The sequence below is a fragment of the Macrosteles quadrilineatus genome, unplaced genomic scaffold (genome assembly GCF_028750875.1).
Source record: "Macrosteles quadrilineatus isolate MER2022 unplaced genomic scaffold, UCM_ALF_1.0 Scaffold_9__3_contigs__length_116548681, whole genome shotgun sequence".
Lineage (NCBI taxonomy): Eukaryota > Metazoa > Arthropoda > Insecta > Hemiptera > Cicadellidae > Macrosteles > Macrosteles quadrilineatus.
In genome coordinates this window covers 72,841,654-72,868,119 of record NW_026542602.1, presented here as the reverse complement: position 1 = coordinate 72,868,119, position 26,466 = coordinate 72,841,654, and the positions used below count along the sequence as shown (strand labels likewise).

Below are 26,466 nucleotides of genomic sequence, written 5' to 3'. Positions count from 1 at the left end.
TAAAATATATTACAATCAAGTTTGTTGTGGTAGGAAGTGAGCAATTCTTATTCAAAAACTTAGAAATCATAAGAAATATTTAGAGACTAATCAAATCACATGAATGAAAATCTTGAACCCCTTAGAGTCTCTGAAGCTAATAGAAAATGTTTACAGATTTGTTAGAATCGGTCGAAACAGCTGAAGTTGAGTGAAGGCTTTATATTTGTGTGGGTTTTGTCAGATATTTTGACAGAAGCCAGAGCTAAGCCTTAAAACCTCTCTCTAGCAGTATTTGATGTGTTCAACTTTTCCTCAAATCCCCCACGATAATAGGTACGAACCAATAAATAACCGGCAAATAATATAAGTAACAAAGTTCACGGTCTATCATAGTTTATAGTATTCTAATTAGGAAAGGACAATACTATTACATTATAATTACTGAAGTTCAACGTGTATTACCTCACTGAGGGGTCCCATAGACTATTCACGTTTGTAAATCAATCTCAGGAATTATTAGTTTCGTTCAAAAAGTTAATGATTGTAAGAAACAAAAGTAGGTAACAAAAACAAAAACGAATATTGTTTGAACAAACTCTTTATAGTTACGGCTCTTCCAGTTCTTGGAAACTAATATTCAGAGTCGAAACCAAGGAAAGTTTTTTGTATTCTATATGTGTTTGTGTAAAGGCTTTGAAACTCTAATATCGCTACAGTATCATCCTACTTGGTCAACAATACGATATGTAGTTTGACAAGTTTCTTGTTGTTGAAATCCTATAAATCCAAACTACTTCGCAAACATTAGGTACGTTGAGCGACATTGGATAAATCACTTGCGTGATTCTGTTATTATTTAATGGTTTTAGGCTAACATTAATTTATACAGGAAACGTAACGAATTTCTTTGTTTGACAACCTCAAGATGAAAGTTTTTTTATGTGAAACAAAGGGAAGAAGTACGTTTCATACTCAAAGCCGATATGTTATATTATTATATTGAACCTCCAGAAACGTTGTGTACTTTAAAACACAAGACACGTTGGAAAAGTCCAATTTTATAATATAACATACAAATCAACGTCATGATGAATTTTACCTCCGACCATTTTAGCGAATTTCCTTATAGGGAAGTAGCCATTACCGTAGGTGGCACGGTAAGACCTAGACCCGGGACCGATTTACTTTTTCATTGTGATGTCCCCAGAGGCCAAAAACACCATTCGTTCAAATTTATATATATATATACTAGCTGACACGGCGAACTTCGTATCGCCTAAGTTATAGGTTTCCCCTAAGACAGACCGATGGAAAGAAAGTACCGTTACGTTTAATTTTCAAGATGATCTCGTTCGCATCGCTCAATCACGTCCTGGTTGAAGTTCGTTCGCTACGCTCACTCACCTTTGGGTTGGAGCTCGTTCGCTGCGCTCACTTGCCTTCAGGTTAGCTCGTTCGCTACGCTAACTCGCCTCCAGGTTGAAGTTGGTTCGCTACGCTCACTCACCTTTTGGTTGCAAATTAGCTGTTGTCATAAATGTAAAAGAAATAATAGTGCTGCACCCTGTTGGTAATCCTTGTAACTTTAATGCTATTGAACATCATAGAACAGAACCAACTTGTTTAATTGAAACAGCTGTTAAGATTCATTAATTCCATTTCTCATAAGGTTAACATGGGAAACTCCAGAGCCACTGGGGCGGAGCCCTTTTAAGAATTTCGAAACGGGAAATAGTTTACGTCCGATTCGCATACCTACAGAATTTACACACCAAATTTCATAACGATCGGTGAAGTCGTTCCGGAGGAGTTTGCAGACAAACACTGTGACACGAGAATTTTATATATTAGATATAGATTTATATATATATATACTAGCTGACCCGGCGAACTTCGTATCGCCTAAGTTATAGGTTTCCCCTAAGACAGACCGATGGAAAGAAAGTACCGTTACGTTTAATTTTCAAGATGATCTCGTTAGCATCGCTCAATCACGTCCTGGTTGAAGTTCGTTCGCTACGCTCACTCACCTTTGGGTTGGAGCTCGTTCGCTACGCTCACTCACCTTTAGGTTGGAGCTCGTTCGCTGCGCTCACTTGCCTTCAGGTTAGCTCGTTCAATACTTCGCATCGCTCAATCACGTCCTGGTTGAAGTTCGTTCGCTACGCTCACTCACCTTTGGGTTGGAGCTCGTTCGCTACGCTCACTCACCTTTAGGTTGGAGCTCGTTCGCTGCGCTCACTTGCCTTCAGGTTAGCTCGTTCGCTGCGCTCACTTGCCTTCAGGTTAGCTCGTTCGCTACTTCGCATCGCTCAATCACGTCCTGGTTGAAGTTCGTTCGCTACGCTCACTCACCTTTGGGTTGGAGCTCGTTCGCTACGCTCACTCCCCTTTGTGTTGCAAATTAGCTGTTGTCATAAATGTAAAAGAAATAATAGTGCTGCACCCTGTTGGTAATCCTTGTAACTTTAATGCTATTGAACATCATAGAACAGAACCAACTTGTTTAATTGAAACAGCTGTTAAGATTCATTAATTCCATTTCTCATAAGGTTAACATGGGAAACTCCAGAGCCACTGGGGCGGAGCCCTTTTAAGAATTTCGAAACGGGAAATAGTCTACGTCCAATTCGCATACCTACAGAATTTACACACCAAATTTCATAACGATCGGTGAAGTCGTTCCGGAGGAGTTTGCAGACAAACACTGTGACACGAGAATTTTATATATTAGATATATATATACGTCCATGAACGCGATAACTTGAGTAATTTTTGTCCGATTTTGATGAAATTTGGTTTAAAGGTGTAAAGCGGGATAAACTTGAATGAGTTCGCGAACCAGCATGATCGGACCATGGGAACGGGGCTTTACCCCCGGGGTATTAAAATATATTTAACTGAAAATCAATTCAGACAAATGGAAATTCACTTAGTCGGCAGGTTTTGCTGCGGCGGGGGTATTTTTTTAAGTAACCGTTTCAGTTCAGTTCTTAGAATTGTTAGAATTCTTAGAAGTTTCTCATAACAGCATTGTTTACTTTCATAACAGCTTAGTTTTTCATAAAAACACGGTTAACGGACCAATCGGGTTCAAGGATTGAGAGAGAAGAAGTAAATTGCAATGATTCGAGCTTCAACTAATCAGCTGTTTAAAAAATCAATGTCGATAGTGACGATTGAGCTCCTGATAATGCAGAATGAAGTTACGTTAACATAGATGTTTTGCACACAGCCGTTCTATTCTTGAAGGATTGCAACGCTTGCTCACCGATACGATGTAAGCGAGATGGTTTGAGCTGTTTTAAACGAGAAAGGCAGTGTTTCAATTATTAACAGTTTGTTACAGGATTTTTATCTTACACCTAAATGGTCTTCGTAACAATAATATCTAGAATCATATTACATTTGGACAGTTGATTAAAAATTCAATTCGCTATATTTTTAACATTTATGATGAAATAATTTGTCAATTCCAATACAATGAGTTAAATACAAGCTATATCAAAACCATAACCACTCTTTGCTTTGCTGTATTTACACACACACATTTGTTGGGGATTAATATTTACTAGAGGTCGTCCAGTTCTCGAAAACTCGGCTAAAAATATGTAGTGTACAGAGTTCTCTATTTTCACCCCACGCTGTAAATAAAACACGTGGTTGGAATTTCTTCCATTATTGTTTTGATTTTGTGTTTATAGTGCTCTATTATTTCATAGATAAAACATACGGTCAGTCTATGGTTACTTCGTCACCAGCATGGCAACCAATAAGGTCCATGTTAGTTTTTTAAATTTTAAATTGAGTTATTATGTTTTTTAGTCTATTTTAATTTATGAATAGATTCTGCACACAGGCGAAATAGAACACAGGTGAATAGATTTTCCTTGCGATGCACACGAGCTGAGAAAAAAGGTATTAAAGAAACATGCTTGTCTATTAATATATAGATACTGATCATTTTTGGTCCCACCGTAGTGGGACTGTTGTTTTTGGGAATGTCCCACGTCTCCAATAGATATAGCACAAAAATATAATTGTAAGTAGGTAAAGAAAAATATTCACGGTTAGGTGCGATTGGAGGCACACTGTACCTACTAAATTATTAATGGTTTCACGATTTTAAAGTTATTAAAAAAATATAAAACAACAAAAACAGTTTTATGTTACAACCCAGAAGTCCTTTAATGTTGTAAATATTAGCTATCAAACGTTAATAATCAACATTTTTCCTAATGTACAGGAAAATATATGTAAACTAACTCTTAAATAGGTAGAAATCCATCAATTTAGAAGTCTACCTATTTAAGAGTTAGTTTACCTCTCTAAAGATGTAGTATACGCATAATATATCTTTTCCAATTAATGAACATTTAGTAAACAATACCTGGAGGCCAAACCAACTACTGTAGAAATAAGTGAACTCTAAAAATAAACTCTAGAACTCTAGAAATAACTCTAGAACTAACTCTAGAAATAAGTGACTCTAATATACATATTAGAGTTTTAAAAACATGACCATCCTAAACTGAGAGTTTGCCTTTTCGGTTACTCACGGACAGAAAGAAGAGCGACTGTTGGTTTATTTAGTGCTTTGCTAAGAGGAACTGGTGGTGTATATTCAGAGGGCCCCACATTGCCTATATCTTCTCTCTATGTTCCCATAAATAACGGAGTTCATTTTTAACCCAAGAGCTTCTCTTAACCTCTCTCGAGAAATGCAAATCAAAACAGATTGGAAACTTATTTCATACTTGCTATAAATAAATATATGGATTGAATAAGAACTAAAACATTTCTTCGAATCCTCAAAATATAATAGTAAAGATGTTAAAACATATTTTAATCTATTAATTTTGTAATTATTTTTGTAATAAAAACAAGTTTCATGTAAAATATTACGGTGACGACAAGAATGAACAACATAATACGTTCTGACGACTCAGCACATTAAAACCGAAGATAATTCCGTTTTTCTCCTCGAACTTCAAAAGTATTAAACTCAAGAACTCAACTGAAAAAGTCAAGTCCCAACAGTCTCAATTTTAAACTTTTGACATTTTACGCCAACAGATGAATATCATCGTTTATTCCCAGTTTGTTCTTTTGCATAAATAAGATTTCGTACTTGTTAAACGAAATAAAAAAAACTCTTTTGTATTTTTTTTAGCTGTATTTTACTTTCGGCCATAGAACATGAGTACCGTAATGAGTATATTTGACATTATTTACCTGTAGGTGTGTATATTTGACAGTATTAACCTGGAGGTGAGTATATTTTGCAGTATTTACCTGGAGGTGTGTATATTTGACAGTATTTACCTGAAGGTGTGTATATTTGATAGTATTTACCTAAAGGTGAATATATTTGACAATATTTACCTGGAGGTGTGTTTATTTTGCAGTATTTACCTGTAGATTTGTAAATTTTGCAGTATTACTTAGTGGTGAGTATATTTTGTAGTATTTACCTGGAGGTGTGTATATTTGACAGTATTTACCTAAAGGTGAGTATATTTGACAATATTTACCTGGAGGTGTGTTTATTTTGCAGTATTTACCTGTAGATTTGTAAATTTTGCAGTATTACTTAGTGGTGAGTATATTTTGTAGTATTTACCTGGAGGTGAGTACATTTGACAATATTTATCTGGAGGTGCATATATTTTGCAGTATTTACCTGGAGGTGTATTCATTCTGCAGTACCTACCGGGAGGTGTCTATATTCTGCAGTATCTACCGGAAGGTGTCTACATTCAACAGTATTTACCTAGAGATGTGTAAATTTTGCACTATTTACCTGGAGGTGTGTATGCTGTAGATGGTGAGCACGTTGCCCACTAGGCTCATGACGGCCATGATGCCCAGGACCACTGCGCGGGTGTACGCCCCATCGGTCAGGACAGGGGCGTGTTCCAGACAGTGGACCGTGGTGTTGAAGTACATGACCTTCCAGTCCGTGTGATTGGAGACGTTCATGGAGTTGCAGTCCTCCAGTGGCAGGACGATGCTGCCATCTCCCAACACGGGCAGTTCTATGTCCATGGCTGCGACTCACCTCTTCTTCATACTATCTGCAATACAAAAATTAATCTTAAAAATTATATATAATAAATGACAGACCCGTTCACAAAATTTAGGTGGTTTTAGGGGAAGAAATCTGCCCCCTCCACTTCAACCTAACTTAGGTAACATGTAAACATTTATATAAATACAGGGTGTTCATAAAGGGGTGTCAAAAACTTCAGGGGCTGATAGTATTAATCAATCTAAACAAAGGGTTTTGTAAACATTGGTTGAAAACAATTAAGTTTAGCCGATAGCCGCCATTTTGTATATTTTACAAAACAATTTATTACTCAAGAATTATTCAAGCTACGGCATTCAAACTTTGCACATATATTCATTTATTATGTCAAGAGGTAATAAAAAACATAAGTATTTAATTTTCTGTTGAGTTAACAAAATGGTGGCAATTTAAAACTTGTAAACTTAAAGTACTAAATTATGGCTGATATTATGAAAAAATTTCGAGCACTTTTATTTAGCATTCTAAATTCTCTATCAAACAATTCAAAATTTAAACAGATTTAATAAAGATTAGCTGAAATATAATGTTTTTTTAGCCGTAAAATGAGGCAAACCTGACTAGCTTAGCCTTTTTCTACCCCAATTTCCAACTAAAAATCGTGATATTTCAGCTACTCTTTTTACCTTTTTGAACTTGGTATCATTTTATAGGGAACTAAAAATGATAAATAAAAGTATTCTTGAAATCTTTCATAAAAAGAACCATGTTTTAGTAATTTAAGTTTACAATTTTTAAATGGCCGCCATTTCGTTAACTTAAAAGGAAAAGAAAATTACTTATTTATGTTTATTTGATTGCCTCTTGACACAATAAATGTATGTGCAAAGACTGGTTTCCGTAGCTTGAATAATTCTTGAGATATAAATTGTACTGTAAAAATACAAAGTTGCGGCTAGGGGATAAACGAAATTTTTTTCGACTTCCGTTTATATGAGCTTTTTGATCAGTACTATCATTCCCTGAAGTCTGTAACACCCTGTATACATTTTTATTTAACCTGTCAACCTTCAACATACATTAAGGAAAAAGGTGTTGGTGAGCTTCCCCTAAAACCACCTAACTTTTGTGGACGAACTAACTGAATAATTATTTACTTTCAAACTAATCTGCAAATTTAAATAAGGGTAGCTGAAAAGGAGTTTGTTAAAAGAGCCAGTGAGATAATACATACCACTAAAGTATATTTTTAGTAAATGCATAAGATACATTTATAGTTATATTATTTTTAACGGCAAACCGTAAAAGATCTTGTGAATCAAAATAGATAACAACAGCAAGGTTATAAACAAGTGAGAATTTTCCAAAGCACGTAATATATTCCCTGAGAAACGCTATCGCCTTATGCAAGCAGCTGTTAAGATATATGACCAGTATTGTGTGTGTTGAATTGATTTTGCAGTGGCCTTCCTCTTGAAATCGAACGATTTTAGGACGATTTCACTTGTCTCTTGGATCAAAACCACATAAATATGAAGGACGATTTAATCTTTTAAATGCTTTTAACAACCGTTCATACTATATGTTTTACTCAAATCAAGTATGAAACTCAATCAAATTGATTAATTCTCTAGAATATTTTTATAGTGGTTACACACACACACGCTTCAGTACGATAATCTAGTAATCTTTTACCACCAAGAACCTAAAATGTGTCGTCCAGGAAGTGAGTGCGGAGATTTCTACAAAAAGTCTAAAATGGAAAGGTACTATGGTGTCCTTTTTGAATATTTTAAATTACTGATGCATTTATTTACTATGTGAGTAAAATATAAAATTGGCGTTAAACAATAAATATAACCCTGTGTTCATATTTTATCGTGAATATGTCTTTTACGAATATAGGGTGGTCTTGACCTAGTGTTAAAACTATTTTTGGTTGGTACACCAACCCGAATGTGACAAAACACAATTTGAAAAAAATTCTAAAACACACACTCACTCAAAGAAAGATTATTTTGATAATCAAGAAACACGTTTATTTAGCAGAAAACTCCAAATTTGGTGGTTTAAAAATACAATTTTGTGTCTTAAACACTACCATCACATTCTACGTTAAATTGTTATTAAGAATAGATAGGTTCAGATGCACCTGGAGTATCAGAAACATTATTTAAATGGATGAGAATTGAAAAAAAATAAAGACAAAAGTAACCAATACAATCATTGGAAAAAACATAAAAAATCCTTATAATCAAGAACCTTTATTATTTAGGCCTACATTCAAACACATCATATTTTTAATATCGTGGGATAAATGATAGAATACACTGTGACCATGACCTAAAGATGTATCGTGTTAATATTGATTACAGTTGTCCTAAATAGTAAGTCTTACTAATGAAGTATAAATAATGTGAATTTATCCAATTCAAGTTGTGTGATTATTATACAAGACTTCAATCATTACACTGAAGAGTCTAGACATGTTCACTGTCAAAGCAGGAGATGTGAGAGATCAGCTGATTGACATGTGGTATTGAACAGCTGTGTGACTGTGATGGCATGTAGTTGTCTGACAATAACAGATCACCTGTGACTTTGTCATCCATTACCCAAACTAGCGTCAACACAATGATGTCACGCCATCTTCAAACTGTTTATTTGACACTTGTCTTGAAACTTGATGGTGATAAAGACTAGTTTTTGAACAAACCGCTGGTAAATTATCTCTACTAGTGTACATGTTGCTCGAATTCGAGCAATTGCAAAGTATTACAGGAGTTATTTCAAAACGAATAACAGCCATATTTACAATGAATTTAAAAGAGTCAACTCAAAGATTACCGGTGTGTAACTCAGACCATGTTTATCTTCGTTATTGATAAACCTAAAGCATTCCGGCCGGTTTTCGTCTCCTTCTCAAAATGCCTCGCTGTACAGGCAACACAGGTCATTGATAGAGGGCCAATTGAGAACGAAAAGTTGTTTTGTTTTGGGGTAGTGTTAGGGCGCATTTTTAACCTAATAGTTGAGCCTATTACGTGTCACTGTTCTGTAGCTGCGGTCGTTATCACGATTACGCCTCCTGTACATATTTCGTTGTAGTAGCGTCGGAGGCATTTAAAAGAAAAAACAACAAATAAACAAATTATAGCTACACAAAACAACGATAAATGCACAAATTTAAGTTACAATCATGCTAACACGATCCTTCATAGCGACACAAAACAGCGATAAATACACAAATTTAAGATACAACCATACTAACACGATCCGTCTTGGGGGTTATGTTTACACAAACTCAAATAGTAAATAAATGTACTCAATGCGTTTCATTGAATTGAAAAATAAATAACAGCAATAAAATTATACAGCTGATCAAAATGTAAACAATTATGTTCTTCATAAGGATAACATGGGAACTTTCAAAGCCACTGGGGCAGAGCCCAACGGACTTTAAAAAAAATGTAAGGCCAGTTTGGAAATCTACGCGACTCGCTCTTTCCAATGAGACTTCAATGGATAAAATCGGTTTAGAAATGGCGGAGGAGTTCAACCGACAAAGTTTCATATAGCGTATTAATTATATAGATTTGATTGGTGTTTTCTAATCCTGCTAAAGTGACGTTTAGCTTATTAGCTACACCGTAACTTTGTAAACCAGTGGTTGGGAAGCACTTTTATTAAGAAAGATAGGTTGAAATAACTGCAATAATTTTACTGTACAATTATTTGCACTAAAAACCGATTGCATGTGCAATTCCTGTGTGCATCCCAGATACATGAAAAGCTAGAACCTAATTGTTGGAGCAGAAGAACAGCTCAATCTGGAAAACTGTGGAAGTTTTACAGCAATAATTGATAAATAGCCAATAAGACACTAGAAGGACCAATTGATGTCAATTATCTTGACACATCTAGACTCACATACGCACACGCACAACTGCTTCAACAATACGTTCGTCTAGAGAGAGTTGTGTTATGGTTGTATTGTATGTGTAGTTCCATCTCTTATGGTCAAACTCTATTCCAAGATTGTGTTTTAAAGTTTAAATTACTATGATACTTAAAATGTAAAATCAAAGGCTAGTTTCACAGGATTTTCGTATTTTAAGAGTGAACCACCGCCATTTCATCATCCATGATCCTTTTGCAGAACAGATTGTGGCTGTAGTTGCTAGTAATGTATTTAGAATGAACCAAAAAGTGTAATATATTGGGCCAAGCAGGTACGCCCATTTTAGGTAGGACACTAATATAAAGGATAAACACTATTGTAGGGGGAAAAGAATACTTAAGGGAATTCCCATATCCTTTGTATTTATATATTTAAAAGATTCTTTAAACATATTTTCAAACGATAAAAAATACAAAACTTAACCACAGAAGATAGTTCATAATATGTATATTATATTCCAAGATATCCGGGTTCAAGCATGAAAAAATAAACTGTAAATTGTTTTATAATTTAAATTGAACACACAATCCAAGATTTGTATAAAATACCACTCAGAAGCCATAACACCAGAATACGCAAGAGCTTTCTGGTTTTCTATCCAGCTTATGACTTAAATGAAGATAAATGGCATTAGCCATGATGTGAGTAAAATATCCCACTCGTAATTCTTAATACATCACAATACCTTATGATAACTTTAAATTTGGCTTAAAGTTTTAATAGTTTATTCAGGCGTAAAATTAACCAAACAAATTTAAGCATTTTCTGGATAAAATATATAAATAACCGTTTTATTTTGCAAAAAAAAGTAATGCACCTTATTTTTGTAGCATTGAATATATAACACTTACTATTGAACACTTATTATTGAATGTATAATACTAACCGTCTGGTTGACTAGTAAGTCTATAATTACATTTTATGGGAGGAAATGTTTGAAAAATATTAGTATGAAAAGTTATTCAAACACCTAATCCCAATAAGGAAGCGAGCTAGTCTAGAAGTAGAACGAGTCTTCGGTCCTTAAGCTCCCGGGTTTAAAATTCGGTCAAATTACCAATGGATTTTATCCAAGTGATAATGCCGCAACTAGGTATCGTCTGAAGTAATGTGAAAAACGATCCCGAACTAGAACCCAGCGTCCTAGGTCAACCAAAAAAACGTCCAAAAAGCCGAAAATAATGCTTTTATAATGGTTTTTTAATTGGATATTCACATAATGTGTATGTACTAACAAACACCAAATAGAAGTGCCTGAATTCGGCTATCCAAAACTTGTTTTTCCTAGATCTAAGAACTAATTCATACCTAGGCATAAAATTACACGGTAAAACGTACAATCAAGTAAACGTTAGAAACCACACACGTAGATAATTCGACTATCAGAAGATCTATTCAATTTCTACGCCTATTTTAGGAGACATTACGAGAGCTAGTTCTGATACGGAGGAGGAATAATTGTGAACCACGAAAAGATAGACTTTTAAGGAATAAATTACAAGGATGGATTTTTAAGCTGTCAGATCGATTTGCTTGCCATGTTAAACAACGGTAATTGAAAAACGGAATGATAATGAGGCTAAACCACCGGCTAGTCAGCTGGCAAGGCCGAGATGGTTTACAAGCCGGCAGTGAGACTGGGAAACCGGATTGTGTCTGGCGACAAAACCCAGGAAGCTTCTGGATGCTTGAATGTTTAAGCAACGATATCGTCATAACCATAGTTTATGATTAGGAAGGTCAACGTGTTAGACGTAGGTACCACCATGGACTTCAAGATTGTAAAGTATAGTAAGGTGAAGTTGTGTAGACTTACTGTACATAGCAAGAATCAGAAGTAAAATGTTAAAGTTGTACTTATCTCATAGTTTTTAAATTTTGGGGTTTGCACTAGGTTGGACACAGTCAAGTGTGTTAAAACTTTTAATTGGATAAACTATTGATAATACTTTTGAATGGCCATGATTTCACCAAAACATCATGGCGTAGCCCTTTGTTTCTATAATATACTAGCTGACCCGGCGAACTTTGTATCGCCTAAGTTATAGGTTTCCCCTAAGACAGACCGATGGAAAGAAAGTACCGTTACGTTTAATTTTCAAGATGATCTCGTTCGCATCGCTCAATCACGTCCTGGTTGAAGTTCGTTCGCTACGCTCACTCACCTTTTGGTTGCAAATTAGCTGTTGTCATAAATGTAAAAGAAATAATAGTGCTGCACCCTGTTGGTAATCCTTGTAACTTTAATGCTATTGAACATCATAGAACAGAACCAACTTGTTTAATTGAAACAGCTGTTAAGATTCATTAATTCCATTTCTCATAAGGTTAACATGGGAAACTCCAGAGCCACTGGGGCGGAGCCCTTTTAAGAATTTCGAAACGGGAAATAGTTTACGTCCGATTCGCATACCTACAGAATTTACACACCAAATTTCATAACGATCGGTGAAGTCGTTCCGGAGGAGTTTGCAGACAAACACTGTGACAAGAGAATTTTATATATTAGAAGATGTACACGAATGCTGCACTTAACTGTTGAGTAAGTCTATTTCATTCAAAATGCACGGAGATAAATTCTAAATTTTACTTTGTTTTTAAATAAACAAAATATTGCACATAAATTACTGATTCTTGTAATACATAGTTTAACGTTTAAGGTCCAACAGTAAAAAAACCTATTGGAGATGAGTACACATTTACTTTATCAGTCAGTTCCTAATCTATTCAGTTGTGACTGCAATTTTCTGGTAAACAGAAAGACGTTTAACGTTTATACTGAATTAAGGTTTTATTGTTTGCTTGGACTTGCATTGGTGTATTTATCACACGCTTTCTTTGTTTGGATTAACAACTACAAATCTTTAGATTAAATTATACATCTCCAAACAAACTATTACAATTTCCCAAGCAAAATATACTTAAAAATTAGAATCATAAACATTTTCCGTTGGCTTTAGAAGCATCAGTCAAAGTTTTGTCGGAATGGTTCAAACCCTGGTCTAGTTTCTAAGGTCAACACGTCTACTGGGTAGAAAGCATCATTAATTGATAGGCCAATGTCAAACCTAAGCTGGGCCAGGTCTAACAAGATCTCCTAAATACTACTTTCACTATTTCAGATATCTCCTGTTAACAGTCAAATACATGAGTACCAACATACAAACATTACCAGTTTTGTAAACTAATTTTCCCTTCCACTTCAAGACAAGATCATATCCCATTAATTAAAAGGTCGAAAAACTTGTGTTTACCAATGAATAAAGGTTTTCCAGATGGTAATTAGTTGGTAAGTCTATGTTACTTACGCTCAAAAAAATAAGTCTGATTCAATGATTCTTAATGGTTACAAATGTTGACTATTATTTAGTTACTGTTAAATAATTTTTTGCTTGGCCGAAAGGAATAGTTATTATTCCTTTTAATTAATAAATTATATTGTTTATGACACAGAAGTGAAATTTCTATGATTTAGATTATCGAACAATTATTTATTGGTAAAAATCTTTATGAATTTTATTGTGAGGAGCTCAGAACTCCTATACTTATTGCGACACGGAAGAACAAATCTGTATACACTGGTTTTAAGATTTTTGTGTACAAAACACCTGGTAGTCTAGGCACCATTTTGCCATCAGTTATTGATCTAACAGAAATGCCATGTTAATAGTTAGGTCTGTTAACCTGTTAATTATCCCTAACTGACGACAATGCTCAGGTGTTTCTTTAGTCAAGTACATTTGGTAAAACAACAAAGATGAAAAACAGCTTAGCAGATGAGTTCCAACGTATGAAAAAATACTTTTGACAGGATTAAACCTATTGATTACTTGATGAGCAACGAACCCTCAGTTACTAATCCCTCTTCTTACTTACAAACATCATACATACAAAAGTAAATCATCGAACAGCGATGAAACACACGCACACAACAGACTAAATATAGCTATAATACAATCAATTCATTAGACAACTAACTAATTTGCCATCGATCAAACAGTTTATCATTACAGCTTTAACTAAGGCTATGGACATAAGGAAAACGTGTTGTGTAATGAATGGTAAACTAAAGTTATGACACTTTCAAGTGACATGAGTCAAGTTTCGTTTAGTGGTATGCATCACAGCAATTGGATATCAGACACTTTTCCTCAAAGTCCAGCTGTTGAGCGACTCTCAGCTGGTAGTGGAGTTGAAAGGTATTCTGTTAAACCAATTTGAAAGTTCAATTGGTGTCAACAAATACTGTTAAGTTTTCCTCCTGGTTTCGGTGACTCATTTAACCTCTGTTAAACTGAACAGGAGGAATCATTCGTACGTACGTAATACCACAGATAAATCATACTCCTTGCTCATCCTTATGGAACAGCTGAAGCCCATTTTATTGTTTGGTCTGTCCGGTGCATTGTAATAGTCATGTTTTGTTTAAAATTTGTTTCTTGTTATTTCAGTAACTTGTTTCACCAAATAAAACAACATAATCATAAACAATAACTCGTGCCCTAGTTATTTAGCCAAACAGTAAAGCACAAATCATTAAATTAACCCTATAATAATATAAACAAAATTTCGTCGACTTTAGCAACCAGTGTCACCAGACATGAACTAGACACAAGATTAATTAATGTTCCAGCACCCAAATCGTATAAACCAAATTAAAAATTTTAATCTTGGTTTGTCGGATACTCATCACATAAATAAAACTATACACAATAAAAAAAAGTGAACCAAATTAACAATAATGATTGTCTCACGGTGTTAGTTCACTAGGTAGAATGAAAGTGCTACTAATTAAATTTGCCTTGAATAATACGGGTTATGGATATATTTAGAGGCAAATACTGTAGCTAAGTAAATATTTTGTTTGTGTTTTTTTTTTTTCAAAAGGAAACAAAGTGACAAAAAGCTGTTAAAAATACAAAGAGATATTGAGGCTCGAGGAACTTATGAAGGTCTTAATTCAACACTCATCAAGCTTAGTAAACAATGAAACTTAGAGACAATTTGCATCCATAGAACTTTGAGATAATAATTCCACTTAGAAAAGCATTATTGAGCTGAATAATTTTCGCACCACTGTGATAGTGTTGTCACTTTTTGATTTACTTTAAAACAATAAGCAGAATATGTAGATTTGAAAACTCAATACCTACAGACCAATGCTGGATTAAAACTACAATTTATATACTATCTTTGATTATTATTGATACTATTTTAACATTACAACTACACAAAACGTTTAAGAACAAAATGTAATGTAAAAATGTATATATGTAATAAAATGAAAAGTGTATGTATGTAAAAATTCATTTAACATAAGAAGTTTAGATTTCTCCGTATACCCTTACATTATCCTTAAGGGACTAGTAAAAGTCTATTAAGTTATCATTGGGTTCAAATTCTTTTAACAATCAATTTACACTAGTAGGTAATATCCACGAGCTCGTTTTTGTAAAATAATATGTTTTAAGTTTGAATGAATTATAAAGGGTCGTAAATGATATTAGTGTGATTGAAGTCATAAATCGCATTGTTTGAAGCGCAGAGATGAATACATGCCACACAGCTGTTCAACACGTCACTGCTCTAGAACAAAGCTACAACCCTCTCCACTGTCAACTGTGTTAACCACCTCAGACTAAAGTTCATCAAGTTAAACGTTGGTTAGAATGTGTACGTTTACAACTTCTTAGCTAGGTAGTAGCTAAGGGAGTATGTTTTATCTATTTTAGTTTTAAAAATACACAGTGCCCTAACTAATTTGGCCATTGAGTATTTCATCTAACGTTGACGCTTTTCAATGACGAGATTTAAGAATTATTGACCGCGACCTTATACTCCATCTTATAACGTCAGGGTGCAGAGACAAGTTTGTCTGCTAAAGCAGCATTCCTCTCTAGCAAAATATACATCCTTGCATTGCAATAAACTTTGAAGTCCTTGAAGATTTTACATACTGGGGCGGTGGCGTCGTCCTGTAATCCAGCTACTAGGAGGTCACGAATTGTAGATATTATTAGGCATCCACTGTGGATGCGATACTCCCTCTTGTGGATTAACGTCCACACTAGTTATACTACGACTATCCGCAGTGCTGTCATGATAATTAGACCAATTCGTTAATTACAAGGAAAAAATTTGGTTTGGATTCCACTATAAACTGGAGGTCCCTTAGTTGTCATTGGCTGTATGGGCTATTAATTAACAGCTGTGTCTAAGGAATATGTCGGCCTTAGTCACTAACAAGACTATTGTAAATGCACAATTTAGAGAACCTGCTTGTAATCAATTTTCGTCCAAAGACCTACGGGTTTGTTGTGTAGCAAATGTGTGAGGTTATTTAAGCAGAAACCAGATCAATTTGAGTGCTAGCTTCCATTGCCTCCAATTACTTGACATGAACACCTCGGGCCGACCGGACCTCCTTGAGTCAGGGCGAAGTCCCGGAACGGTTTTTTTGCGGAACAGGAAACTGACCAGTGCTAACTGAATCGTATTCTTACTCTATTGAAACGAGTCCCCCTTTAGCTGCACACTTGGCGACCTTTGTACTATTGCGGAGTGAAAAACATAAATTTCAAAGTATTAATTTTTGTTTAAAAAATATTAATTTTATTACAAAGGTTATTCTTACAAAGTTACAACCGAGCTTTTGGGCTAACTGAATAACATATTAGGTTTGATGAGTTTACAAACTATTCAAAATTCAATCCTTACATGGGTTAGTTTTTGTAAAAACCAATATAAATCTTCTAAGCGTTCTGGTAAATCTAAGGGAGGAATAAACATGTAACACGTCTTGTAACAGTATACGATCACGTAATTAGATGGTGCATAAATGTAAAAATCGTCAAGTATTACAATGCACACCAGGTCATCATCATTGTGAGGCCAAATTGGAGACTCTGATAAGAATAGGCAGGTGGTAAATATGGGTATCTGATAGTAAAATCACTTCGAGGCACATATAAGCTAAAAATGTTTCTCTTATTAGATTGACAATTTCTCCATGAATCATAATGCTAGTTAGGGTCTACGTTGGATCACTTAACTTGTTAAGTAGTTAGAGGTCTGAACTCCTGTCGGGAACGCCTAGGTGCAATTTTGACCGACATCGATAGATTTTGTATACTTCAATAGTTCTATTCCAACCACCGAGAAAAAAATGGTTGTCTAACTCGTTGAAAACGATATCTCCATTGGAATTAATTTAAATAATTAACAATAACAGTAAACTTACTTTTTCCTTATCACTCATGAGTCTAACTCAAGATGTTGAATAATACGATGCTTATAACAGGCGTGAATCAGTGTTACAATTATTGAGGGGACAACAGGAAAACTTGTTGATAATAGTTGACATCAATTGATCCGTTGACCGCGGATTGTCTAAGCCGTGGAGGCCTCGAACCAAAACAAACCACACTGGCGGAAAATAGGGCGAGATATTACAATGGAAATAATATTATACTATGCGTAGTTGATATAGGATTTATAATCTTCATACCGTAAGTATAAACAAGAAGAAATATATGAAAAAAAGAATAATTATAAATACGGTGAAAACTAAATTAACGATTGACTTATACAGGGTGTCCATAAAACACGTTTCAGGACTTTGGGAAATGAATCCCCATACTAAAAGGAAGAAAAAAGTTTGTAGGAAGGTATGTCCGAAAATGCATATTTACCCAGATATCCGCTATTTTGTTTTTTATACAAAAATATTTTTATCTGTGAAGTTTTTTATTCGATGATTATGAAATTCGGTAAACATGTTAACATACACAATACCCATAGGTAATAGAAAAAATAATAAAGTTGTTCCGATTGTAATTTTCAAAATGGCGGTCGTTTGAATTTTCTAATTTAAATAACTCAAAAACGGCTATGAAATTCTATGAAAAAATGTCGAAGATACTTTTTTTAGCATTTCTAATTTCCTATCAAACAATACCAAGATCAAAAAGATCGAACAAAAGATAACTGAAATATAATGTTTTTTTGTGTAAAAATAAGGAAAAAATTAAGGGTTTCCAGACTAACTTTGCCTTATTTTTACAGAAAAAACGTTATATTTCATTTATCTTTTTTGGGACACTTAACTTGTTAAGTAGTTAGAGATCTGAACTCCTGCCGGGAACGCCTGTTTGCAATTTTGACCGTCATCGATAGAATTTACAATCGGAACAACTTTATTATTTTTTATATTATAGGTATTGTGTATGTTAACATGTTTACCAAATTTCATAATCATCGAATGAAAAACTTCACAGATAAACATTTTTGTATAAAAAACAAAATGACGGATATCTGGGTAAATATGCATTTTCGGACATACCTTCCTGTAACCTTTTTTCTTCCTTTTAGTGTGGGGATTAATTTCCCAAAGTCCTGAAACGTGTTTTATGGACACCCTGTATAACCTTTATAAACACACACAGCGGTAAATTAATTAGAAATCTAACGTGACACCATATGCGATCACATCTTATAAATAAAAAAAAAAACAAATAATAAGAAAAAATATTTATTCTTATAAAAAAATGTGGTTCTACATCAACAAGCATAATCAAAATTTTCCATGTTACCTAATATGTATTTGGCGGAATTGTATAACTTACCTAAACTGCAATACAATATGTTTCTTCAAACAGCACGATACATCTGCAAACAAGCAATATAAAGACTTAATTATTGTTGTTGCAAAAAGATTAAAACAATATAAATAAAAAATGAACTACATACTAATCTCTTTAACCAATATTCTACGTTTGGGAACAGTCGGAAAATAGCCAATTATAAAAAAATAATTGAAACAGCCATGTTAAAGGAGAATATATTACTTAAAAGAGGTTGAAGTAGTGATGAACTCTTAGGTTTTTAAGTTTTTCCGAGGCTTTATGCATCATCCTTGGTAAAGTATATTTGTGTTTGGACGCGAAAATGTCAACGTTAAAATAAAACTTCAGGGCAATACAATAATTTGATTTAATAGTTGATTTGTAAGTAACATTTAGAGTATTTAACGTCGGGTACTTCCCTAATGTAGCCTACCCACACAGATCGCGATTTAATTGTGTTGTTGTTTGCAAGGTGTTGTTGACGTCTTACAAGCAAAAAACTCAATCAAACGGTTTCGAAAAACTGGTTCAGACGCTTTGTTCTGAGAATTGTTTTCTTTTATAATAACAATTTATCACACCAGACGTCACTTACTTATTAGTGTACTTAAATACAATAATTTTGCACATATTAAACATATCCTCCCTAGAACAAATAAAACATTGTTTGCATATAAGAAAAATAAAATTCGTAGTTGTAAGTTTGTTCTCCTTTAATCAAGACCACAAAAGGCGTGTTTCAACAGAACCTTAACTGGAGGAGACATTTGGCAAAGTTTTCATTGCATATTAAATAAGTTTCGCCTTGTTGTGTTAATCTGAACATCTTCACAAAGACAATTGTGGAGTAGCTTAGGAATTTCTGTTAAAAATTAAACCTTAAATACACTCATCGCTAGCAGATAATTTCTGTTTGTGTTTTAACATATGAATTTTGAACATGCAACCTCAATATAAGTGGCACAAATTATTACGGCTAGTCAGGGGATCTATATTTTGGAGGTCCAGGTTCAATTCCTGTCAACCACGAACGTGATGATGCTAGCATCCAATAGGGGAGAGTCCACCGTTATTTTTAGATATATTTTTAAGACTAAAGGATACAGGACTTAGGTTATGATTTTGTGTGACTTTCTTGTGTTAGAGATTTTACTCCCCTAAAAGCCATACAAAACAACGTCTGGGCAGAATTGGAATCAGAAATGGACGATCGTTTACACAAGTATTAGAAAACAAAAAGATTTTTCAAAAATTTACATTGGTATTGTTATTTTTCAAACATATTTACAAGACATAGGTAACTTCAACATAGCTTTACCTAAAAGTGAGACTCTAGTATGGACCTACAGTTGACTTACAGTATTTATAACACCTTGACAATCTTGCAAAAAGTCGTTTCTACTTTTTAATCTTGTATTGCAACTTTTTTTGTCCCTTACACAAGCAGCAAGTATACCGGAGTATCAATGTCTGTCTATTGCAAGCCCGGCCATATCTGTACCTAGCTGATCAGTATGCAGTCAGCCGCAGCTTCAGCAGTAGATGGGCCTGCATTCTTCTAACCCTTGACCTTGAAGCCACCGATCACCGGCCTCACCTGTTATTACAAGGCTCTACAAACAATCAGTAAATTGCCTTAAACTTCGATTAGACTCCTTATATAACCACCTCTGGTGTGGTTAAGTTATACAACATATGATTATTGAATGGTTTCCATTAGACCAAACAAGCTAAGTTATTTATGTAATGAATTGTATGGTGAAGTATATTTACAAAATTATCATTAAGTTGACAAAACGATTGTTAGGTCAGGATTACGCGATGACAGTTGTATGTCATGTATCTATTATTCCATGTGTGCAATGAAAAATATTTCGGTGTAAAGATATTGAAAATCATGTTGGTGAACAAGGGATAACACAGGAGTTAACGGATAAATTAAATTATTATTTGGTTTTTAAACTGAGATTTAATTGTTAAATTTTTTACTGAACGGTATTAATTCTGTGATTTTTGCACCTGTACATGAACCATACTTATTAAAAAGGTTTTGAAATAGAAACTGATTTTAAATACACCGAGAAAGTTCTAAGGAATTGAAGCTAATTGTTTAAGATATGTATCACCAATAATCTTAAATAACAGACAAGTACGCTAATAAGTGACATCTAAAGTAATGAATAGAACATTATTCTCAGAACAAAATGCCAGTGTTTGGAAACCGTTCGGTTAGGATTTTTTTCTTCAGACGTCAACCACACCTTGGAAATAAGGATGTTTGTTTACGTTCATTTTATAACCGATCTATTAAAGGGCGATTCCAGCAAAGTTAATAATCTAAAAGTTACTTTAACAAAGAAATAAGTTTCAATCCTTAGCTGAAGGAGTTTAGTTAAATTCAATTCAAAATCCATTTATTTTACAAAACTACAAATGTACACAAATATGGATGTTGTTCCTTGTAACTAATACAACTAAAGCATGTATGATGGGTGTTTTATACATGCTTATGCGTCAAAAGCTTAATAAAATTAATTATGTAAATTTTAAATTCAGTAATTTAGTTTTGGTTTCATGTTCTTAGTTTCAGTAAAAAATTAGACTTGAGGCGTCTTGAACCATTCTATAAAAATGAGGAAAGTTTGGAAAGAAAGACATTTTTAATAATTATCAAGCTAAATATCAGTAATACAATTTACTATCTAAATAACTGGTACATATACCATATGTTACATCATAGCAGTATGGTATTTAGTGTAAATGTGTTTTATTGCCTACTTGTAAGAGTTTGAGGCATTCTATCCGTCAGTGTCGTTCAAGGATAAAGACTTCAAGTATTACAAGCATTACTTGTAATATTAAGTAAGAATTACAAGTATATAGTAAATAGTAATAACCAACAAAATGTGACTTAAAAAGTTAAACACCCCTCTGCTACAGTTTCAATATACACATCCACTGATAGATTCATGTCTTTATCTGGCAATGCTCAATGTAAGGACAATGACAACGGAAGTTGATGAAGTGTTCGATATCGTTGACATTGCTACATGTAGGGTCTAGAGCACGCGCTCCTAATGTAGTTAGCCTTGCACTCAGGCTATCAAGGATGGTCGGATGAAGAAACGAACTGGAGGAGTCGGATCTACCGATAAAATCATCCATTGTCCAATTCATTCTAATCCGTATAAGAAAAGATAATATTCTGCAAGATAAGTTATAGAGTTGCCATTTGTCATTGGGGTGTTAAATTTATGATGTTCTCTAGCAACAAGTACAGTACTAGATGATGAAGACCAGCGTTTGGAAAGTTCAAAAATAAGAAACTCTAAGATTTAACAAGCCAAGAAACACAGTAACATAACATTTCTGTAAACTAAGACTTAATAATAATCAATGTATTAATAGTAGGCAAGCATGTTTTTTTAAAACCTTTTTCTCAGCTCGTGTGCATCTCACGGCATACTGTTGGAAAGATATTTAACTGTGGATGTGCAGAATCCCTTTATAAAATAAAATAGGCTAAAACATAAGCACAAAATTGAATAAAACATAAAAAATTAACATTGCCCTTAGTAGTTGCCAAGCTGGTGACGAAATAACAACGAAATATAAACAGAAAATAAAAAAAATAAAATAAATTCCAATCACATGTTTATTTACAGCTTGGAGGTTAAAATAGAGAAGTCTGTACATTACATATTTTTGGTCGAATTTTTTGGACAACCTTATAGTATGAATAATAGGAGCTGGACCTACCTCTAAAATCGTCTATAATATAATCGTCCATTGTTTAATTCATCTTACCCCATACTCCAAAAAATGTATCAACTGTCTAATAATAGAAACTGATAGACGAGGACAAGAGGTACGTAGGTCAGTGGTTATAGTGCTCGCATATTAGTATAAAGGTCGCCAGTTCGATCCTGAGAAAAGAGAGTAGCTTTTTGATGGTTAGAGACTATACCCTACTGTCCTTGATCATTGGGTTTTTAATAAATGGTCCTGGCTAATGAAACAGCTGGTCTTGGTGTCGTGCCAGAAGCGACCGTGCCAGGAGCGACCCGTGCCGCTAGCGACCCACCAATTTTCTACCGTGCCGCTAGCGACCCAAGAATTTGGAGCGGGAGGCGAGTATGAATTAACGCCAAAACTAAACAGAATTTCACTATAAAACCATTAAAACGATTTGCTGTCACATTAAATACATAACAAAGTACTCTTGCGCAGCAGTCCTGCAGACTAAATTTATTCCCATTTGGGGAAGAAATAATAGTTTTTTTTATGTAAATTGTATCGTATAATTCATACGAGTATACATTTAACAACACATATCCATAAATAAAATAAGCAAACTATAACAGTTTGTAGTCTCCAGGTGCATTTATTGTAATAGGCCTATTTATTTTTTTATTCGTTCGTGTATGTGTGTGTGAAAGTTTATGGACATTTGTAAACAATGATAAGAATTTTTTTCCAACTGCAATGTTTTGACAATGGTGGATACAAGCCGAAACATGTAAACAACCTACTATTTGAGCTGTTTGTCGGATTATAAGGTATGTAAACCTTTTTATCACATTAAATATTACAGCTCAGGAGCTAGAATGGAAATGAATTATAACCAAATTACTTAAATTACAAATTACATATATTTTATACGAATGGTGTTTTTGCTCTCACGGGGCATCAAAACGAAAAATAAAATAGGTCCCGGGTCTAGGTCTTTCAATGAGACCTACAGTAACAGCTTATTCCCTAAATGGAAAAGAGTATTCTAGCACAACTAAATTAAGAAGATTTTGAGGTTTCTAGTAATAGTATGGCAGCTTACAACCCCTGATGTTGTTGACCTGCTCACGAAAAATGACTAAGACTCTACTAACTCAAAAATAATAATATGAGGCAAGAAAAGGGTAGGAATTTATTGTAGAAAAACTCTATATATTTATAATGACGAAGTTATCTATACAGCTGATGATTTAGATAAAAAAAAAACTCCCAAAAAATTAAAACGCTTATAAAAATTGTGGCTTTTGTTATGTCTATAATCCCGGTTATGTCACAAATATTTTTTCTTTTGCACCTGCTAGTATGTTGTGGTAAATGTACGATTTGTATATTTGTAAATATTTTTTTTATTTAATGATTTAAACTATATAGTCTATTTTTATTGTTTTTCTATTTTTGCACCGTTAGATAAAATGTGTAGGTCAATAACTCCATTGCATTGTTATTGATTATCTGTCATAGGCTATATCACCAAACAGTTTATTGCTCTTAATTCATCTTTATACAAATCTTGTTTTTTTTTTATTCCAACTGTTACTGTTACACAAATAAAAAAAAACTTTGTTGCCAGACTGTTGATTTTTTATTAAGAAAGTCCCTATTTGATTGGCTGTGTTTTCTGAACACAAATATGAATTTCCTAAAGATCAATTTCAGTATTTAATTTTAGTTTCGAAATATGTTTTGGAAATACAATTACTTATCTAATGTGCATTAAATTTGGGGAATGGGATTGAATCATTTATAAACATCGGAGGGCCATTTTAAACGTAATGAAATGAAATAAAATAGTCAAATGAAAACAAGCTGTTGTAATTAGGCCTACGCTTTACAACAGGCAGGACGTTGAAGAAAGAGTCCAACTATATATTTCAAATCCTAATCCAAACATAATATGTTAACAATAATTGTTAACACGTCAACTTCATTAAACTCCAAGAAGCCACTATCTCCAAACAGGCTAGTAGCAAAAATCCAAAGTTTGACGACCCGAATGGTTTCTGCTTTTTGAATTTTGAAAATGAACAAGCATTTGACATAAAACCACATTAGGACCGGACGACGTCTGTCGGGCCAGCTAGTGTTTTATAAATATCTATTTTTTTTTAGTTTAGAATATTTATTTACTGATAGAGGAAATTTCTCACGCACGGACAGTAGCCTATGTGAGGGGGATTTCATATTTAATGACTATGTCAGTATATTATTACATAACTATGGCATAATTATAAAATATGTACTGACAAAGTATTGTAACATAGTATTTTACTTACTGAAATAAACATTATTTTGATTATATTTTAGAAACTACCTCCATGTGAAGTTTTATTTAGATCTTTTGACCTATACAAACACACATCCACCATCTCATATTTACATATTTAATAAATTGAAACTAAAGAAAAGATAAGTTAATTGATTATATTTAGCTTTTATAAAATGAAAAAAATTAAGAAAAAAATGTTTTATTAAGTTACCACACATAACTCGAGTCTATGCTAGCAGCTGGTAACTAGAGATGCTAAAACAGCTCTTTAGGCGAACATTGGGCTTTTCCAGGTGGTATTATATTACTACTAGCTGTACCCGCGGGCTTTGCCCCGTTTAACTTCTTAATTTTCAAGATGAGCTCGTTCGCATGGCTCAATTTCGTCCTGGTTTAAGTTCGTTTGCTACGCTCACTCACCTTTAGGTTGGAGCTAGTTCGCTGCGCTCACTTGCCTTCAGGTTAGCTCGTTCGCTACGCTAACTCGCCTCCAGGTTGAAGTTCGTTCGCTACGCTCACTCACCTTTTAGTTGCAAATTAGCTGTTGTCATAAATTAAAAAAAAAATAATAGTGCTGCACCCTGTTGGTAATCCTTGTAACTTTAATGCTATTGAACATCATAGAACAGAACCAACTTGTTTAATTGAAACAGCTGATAAGATTCATTAATTCCTTTTAAATATGAAAAATCATAAGGTTAACATGGGAAACTCCAGAGCCACTGGGGCGGAGCCCGAGGGTCCGATCAGAATAAAAACAACTTAGTTTTCCTATTTAATACCAAAAGAATCGGTGTGCCAAATTTCAGCCTCCTAGGTAAATGGGAAGTGGGAGAATTAGTGATGAGTGAGTGAGTGAGTGTGTCAGTGAGGGCTTTGCCTTTTATAAGTATAGATAACAAGAATAGGATTTGTTTATAAGCCATTAACACCGATTTCAACAAAACATTGTAAAACCCTTTATCAAACAATGGGTCGCTAGTGGCACTCACGCTACTACCAGGGTCGCTTCTGGCACGATTTTAGCTGGGTCGCTTCTGGCACGGTCGCTTCCGGCACGTAATCCTGGTCTTAGCATAGACAAGAAGAATTACTTATCGACCGTCAGCTGTGCTGTGGTTACACACAGCTGCGCTACGTAACTACACGGCGCTCCAAGCGGTGTGCGCCAGAACCTAAGGTAACCGTAGCAGGGCTGACAGTCTATATTTATTTCTTTTTGACTATGGTCTACAGTAAAAAAGCTACACAAGGCATCACACTCCATTCTACCTCATCCTTCACTCGTATTTGGGATAAACTACGCACCTAAGTGTTCTCCATCTCAAATGAATATTAATAGTACTAGGGGAAACCCGTCGAAATCGACGGTTACTTTCAAGGCTTACGTTAATTCATCTAACTGCGATGCATTGGGTAAAATATACATATTTTGAGCATTTAACATTGTTCAAAGAGTAATAAGTGTAAAAAATTACAATATTGCGTTAGTTGCCAAATTTGGTTGTTCATTCAATGATTAAAATATTTCCTATCCTGTACGTCATCGGAGTTATTATAAGTATGTTATATGGTATCTCTTCCTTTGGTAGAACCTTTAAATAGTATTTAAATCGTATTGGTGGATCTTGTAGTTAAACACTTCCGCGACTTCATCAGTGTTTGAGAAAAAATATATGTTTGTTGAGAAGACACGTTCTAACTTCAAAGGGAGTTATATCCGTTACAGTGTAAGTTTGATTTTCCTTCGTCACGTCGCGTCAGTTCATATCGTACTTCTGTGCCAATGAATGAACCCTCTAGCATAGTT

The 26,466-nt window shown here is 34.2% G+C and overlaps 1 protein-coding gene across 4 annotated transcripts in view; it reads right to left on the bottom strand.

The window, feature by feature from the left end:
* The window catches only part of LOC129002853 (gonadotropin-releasing hormone receptor), a 125,656-nt gene that overhangs the window by 13,621 nt on the left and 85,569 nt on the right, over positions 1–26,466 (bottom strand). For all 4 annotated transcript variants that reach the window (XR_008491600.1, XM_054430947.1, XM_054430946.1 and 1 more), the window contains 2 exons: positions 18,599–18,641; positions 5,786–6,059 (listed from right to left, as the gene is read on the bottom strand). Coding sequence is in view for 3 of the 4 variants with exons in the window: in XM_054430947.1 (XP_054286922.1) it covers positions 5,786–6,030 (245 nt within the window). In the remaining variant the exon portion in view is untranslated. The remainder of the gene's footprint in view (positions 1–5,785; positions 6,060–18,598; positions 18,642–26,466) is intronic.